Source organism: Spermophilus citellus (assembly GCF_964194105.1).
Source record: "Spermophilus citellus genome assembly, chromosome: 8".
Classification (NCBI taxonomy): domain Eukaryota; kingdom Metazoa; phylum Chordata; class Mammalia; order Rodentia; family Sciuridae; genus Spermophilus; species Spermophilus citellus.
This window is the reverse complement of record NC_138189.1, coordinates 33257428-33262349: the sequence shown is the minus strand read 5'-3', so window position 1 is coordinate 33262349 and position 4922 is coordinate 33257428. Positions and strand designations below refer to the sequence as shown.

General features: G+C 51.1%; 1 protein-coding gene across 1 annotated transcript; it reads left to right on the top strand.

Annotated features, from left to right (window-relative positions):
* Positions 1-399: 399 nt before the first annotated feature.
* Positions 400-3230, top strand: PHOX2B (paired like homeobox 2B; the record flags this gene model as incomplete). The annotated part of the gene is made up of 3 exons (XM_081304677.1): positions 400-640; positions 1481-1668; positions 2715-3230. The coding sequence occupies 3 exons, from the start codon at positions 400-402 to the stop codon at positions 3228-3230; spliced, it is 945 nt and encodes a 314-aa protein (XP_081160803.1).
* Between the last annotated feature and the right edge of the window lie 1692 nt (positions 3231-4922).

Genomic DNA, 4922 nt, shown 5'->3' with positions numbered 1-4922 from the left:
GAAGGGAGGATCAGGGGCTCAGTGCGTAATGGTGTGGTATTAAATTCTAATTAGAGATGCAGGAATCAATGATAGGGAGGTTGGACAGCTCAGTTCCCCAGTGCCAGCCCAATAGACGGATGAGTTATTGTCATGTAAAAAGCGCCAGCAATAAGACCAACCGCTTTGCTATTGTCCAAGTGGAAAGAGCCAAGTTTATTATGAGGACTATATGCTCTAGAGACCTCAGACAAGGCATCTCATAGGAGGCTTTTTCATAAAACTAGGCTCTGCTGGTAGTAAGGAGGCCAGTTTGGAGGCAGGCGTTGAGCTGTGCACATCTCCCCTCTCCAGCCACCTTCTCCATATCCATCTTTTATTTCATTTTTCCACTTGGCTGAGCCATCTAGAACCTTTTCAATGTATAAAATGGAATATTCTTACCTCAATTCCTCTGCCTACGAGTCCTGTATGGCTGGGATGGACACCTCGAGCCTGGCTTCAGCCTATGCTGACTTCAGTTCCTGCAGCCAGGCCAGTGGCTTCCAGTATAACCCGATAAGGACCACTTTTGGGGCCACGTCCGGCTGCCCGTCCCTCACACCGGGATCCTGCAGCCTCGGCACCCTCAGGGACCACCAGAGCAGTCCGTACGCCGCAGGTAAGGACCGCCAGCTCTCTCAGCGGAGGAAGCCGCCTTTCCGCTCGTATATAGGAAGCCTTGATTGCATTTGAAAATGGAAATGTGTTTAGTATTTACCAAACGAAATTTGCTTACACAAATGAAAGAATTTATCACGTTAGAAGCGATTGCAGGGAGGGGTAATTCACTTACAGGGTTACACTATCCTAGTCACACCCGAACCGCCAACAAAATTATCTTAAGCTGCCAAAATGATAGGCATAATTTATTTACTTTGCGATGAGACGTAAAGCTTAGAAAATAATTAAATAACAAAGAGTAAAGCTCATTACTGGCAGTGTCTCTTTTTTTAAGAACCGACAGCGGCTCACACCTCTCTGGCTGGTCATTTTTATGATCATTTCTTTCATTTATTATTTTTTTTGCAGCACTTTCCCCCAACTTTTGGGTCGCGTCAACTTCTGAGAATTGAAAAGTTGCAACGGTGGGAGTGTTTGGTAACTTTTCCCCTGGCTCCCTGATATTACAACTGATGTTTTTTTGGACTGTTTTTTTTTTTCCTGCTGAAAGCTCTATCCCATGTCCCGGGCCTCAAGCCATCTCAAATACGCCTTTTCCACCCACCCAAAGGCGCTTGTGCTAGAAGGGCCCCGGCCAAAACCCGAAGTTTGAGCCGCTGTTTCGGTATATAATTAATTTGCTCCGGTTTTTCCCCCTCGCGCAGCTCCTCTCGGGTACCCTCTACTCGAGTGCTGGTAGCGGCTCCCGGGCGATCTGATCTTGGAGTCTCTGCATTCCAGCCCCTCTGCCCTCGCGCTCCTGATTGTTCTGCTCATTGTCTCCCCTGTCATCCCCTAGTTCCTTACAAACTCTTCACCGACCACGGCGGCCTCAACGAGAAACGCAAGCAGCGGCGCATCCGCACCACTTTCACAAGTGCGCAGCTCAAAGAGCTGGAGAGGGTCTTCGCTGAGACTCACTACCCGGACATCTACACCCGGGAGGAGTTAGCCCTGAAGATCGACCTCACAGAGGCGCGAGTCCAGGTACCCGCGCCGGCAAACTGACCCAGCTCCTGCACTGGTCCCGGCAGGGATTGGGGTTGCGGGGTGGGTGGTGCTGCTCACGGTTCATAATCCCGGGGCCTCTCATGGGAAGGGTCAAGGACCCAGGGCTGATCAGAGTGGTTGAATTTGGCAGGGCTGTGCGCGCGAGGAAAGGTTAGGGCGTGCGCTCTTGGCAATTTATTCACAACTGCAAAGTGTTTCCCATTGGAGTAGAGGAATTCAGGGGCCCTTGGAACGTGAATGAGCGAAGCAGAAAGTGCCCCGTGGGGGAAATGCAGATTTTGCCCTGTATTATAAACAATTTTTATTAAATGCCTCCTAATTCAAGCGCTTTTAGCCTAGTGCCAAGAATATTTGAACCTAGGGCCATGGTGCATTTTTCTCGGGTATTGTGACTTGCAGCAGATTTGGAAAGGGGCTATGATTCCCTGAAGGTCAGGAGCTACGACTTAACTTTAACCTTTTAGGAATCCAAGAGTGTTTAAAGAGCAGGCCAAGGGGCCTCTCCTGGTGAGCCCCCCAGTGGAAGGGCTGTGCACACAATCACAAGCTCCTTCAGGCCCAAAGTCGGGAGATCAGCAGCCGGCCCCCAAACCGCAGGCCCCCTCCTACCAATTAAAGTTTAACGTTAGACTTGAACCCTGGGATATGGCGAGCTTGGGGTTGCTAAAGAAGCCGACTGAGCAAAGACAGCAAAACAAGGGCTTCCATTTTAGAGCCGTCCTAGGAATTGCGGTCTTTTTACCTCTCGCGCAAGGTGCAATTGCCCTAGCATGCTTACGCCCAGAGAAAGTTTTTTTTTTTTTTTTTTTTTTCTTTCCGAAGATGAACTGGCAAAAAGGATAGGAGACTTGATGGGCTGGGAGAGCGTTATGTGTCATCTTTGTGGTGCACGGGTGACCGGGTAGGGGATGGCTGTTAAAACCGTCCGAAATGGAACGTGGGACACTCTAACAGCTGCTTTTTCTTTTTCTTTTTTTCTTCTTTTCCCCGCTCTCATCGTCTTTCCTGCCCTCTTGGGCCAGGTGTGGTTCCAGAACCGCCGCGCCAAGTTTCGCAAGCAGGAGCGCGCAGCAGCTGCTGCAGCGGCCGCAGCCAAGAACGGCTCCTCGGGAAAAAAGTCTGATTCCTCCCGAGACGACGAGAGCAAAGAGGCCAAGAGCACCGACCCGGACAGCACTGGGGGCCCGGGCCCCAATCCCAACCCCACCCCCAGCTGCGGGGCGAGTGGCGGCGGTGGCGGCGGGCCCAGCCCGGCGGGAGCTCCGGGAGGGGCCGGGCCGGGGGGCCCGGGAGGCGAACCCGGCAAGGGCGGCGCGGCGGCGGCGGCGGCGGCGGCTGCGGCGGCGGCGGCAGCTGCGGCGGCGGCGGCGGCGGGAGGCCTGGCTGCGGCCGGGGGGCCTGGACAAGGCTGGGCTCCCGGCCCCGGCCCCATCACCTCCATCCCAGATTCGCTCGGTGGCCCCTTCGCCAGCGTCCTATCTTCACTCCAAAGACCCAACGGTGCCAAAGCCGCCTTAGTGAAGAGCAGTATGTTCTGATCTGGGATCCGGCGGCGGCGGCGGCGGCGGCGGCGACAGCGCGAGAGCCAGGGTCCGGGCGGGCGAGTGGGCGAGCGGGTAGGCCCAAGGCTATTGTTGTCGCTGCTGCCGTGGCTTTTTCATCGAGGGCCTAAAATAGTCGCGATACGAATAACGAGCAAATGACGTTGCCCCTATTTCCACCCCACTCCTACCCCCTTCCTCACCCCCAAGCAAAACAAAACAAAACAAAAGGAATAAACTTCTCTGGCTTCGCACCCGCCTGTGGCTGGCCGCGCAGAGGCCAGGGCTCAGCCTGCTAAGTGGGGGGTGTGAGCAGGCGGACTGGACTCGGGGGGCGCTCTCAGGGGGCTGTGTCTGCGTGTTGGGTGTATGTCGGTCTCGGGGAATGTGTGACTGTGGCCCGAGCAGGTGACAGGGAGAGATGGGAGGGCCACAACCAACTCTATGACTTGCTTAGAAAAAATTTTTTAAAAATAAGTAAATATAAAAAATCGGAAGATAGCAACTATTAAAAAACAACAACCAGAAAGTTTGAAAAGATCCGAGGGAGTGTCCAGACAAAGTAAAGGGGGGCTGGTGCTGTCTGGGAGCTGACTCCTAGGTTCTTGCTCATAATAGAATGGACTCTGATGCTCCTCTGGGGGGGGGGGGGAGAAAGCCTTTCCAGCCCCCTTTACCTTCTTGTCCTTGGGTTCGAGCTACTGTGGCGACGTCCCACTTAGACTGTCCCTGCGGCCAAAGTGACTTTCTGCTGCCCGCTTGCCTGTCCCCACCTCATCGGACACCACCCCACCATTAGTGCATCTGAATCCCACACCGTGGCAACTCCCAATCCTGAATCTTTGCAGCCTCTTGGCCCTGAAAGATGCCCTATACATGAGATGCCTTTTCATCCACAAACTCTGCAAACTGTGTCTCATATTTCACAACTCTCCTTTTTTTCTCTCCCACCAACTGCCACCCCCACCGGCGTTTTCTTCTTCCACCAGCTTTTACTGAACTTTTTGGCACTGCTTTGGATTGGAGTCAATTGCAGTCCGATTGCTGGCTGCAGAGAAATCTACCAAGCAAGGGAAAGGCACACACGTTTGCAGAAGTGTCTTGGTTTGCATTTCTGTTTGAATGACCTGAACTGGACTCATATCCTGTAGGGTGGATGGACTGTATATTGATGATTCCATTCTTTGCGCAGTTAGACATCTCTGTTGGGATTTGTTTTGGTTTTTTGTTTGTTTTTATTTTAAAAGGCACAAACTATAGATATTAGTTGAATGTTGAGGCTTTAACTTTTTCGTGTCTTTCTACAACTGTGTTCTGTGACTCAATTGTATGGTGTTAATATCAGTACAGACCGTCTCCTCTACGTGATCGTATAATGTTTTTCTCTTCTTGTAGTCTCTATGGCGTGTCTTTATGGCTTAATAAGATTCTCACGGGTTCAATTCCTTTGTGTTTAGAGAGACCATGGTTCAGACAATGGTATATATTTTTGTTATCAGGTGCATGTCTGTCTGATTTTTTTCTTCTCGTTGGACTATGTTTGTGAACATAATTGTCATAAGTTATGTTTCAGATTTTCAAATTTATTTATATGTGTTATAATGAATGCTTCTATTTAAAAGGGAAATATTTCTACATGTGCATATAGTTTTCCAAGAGTGTACCATTAACTTGATTGTTGATAATAAA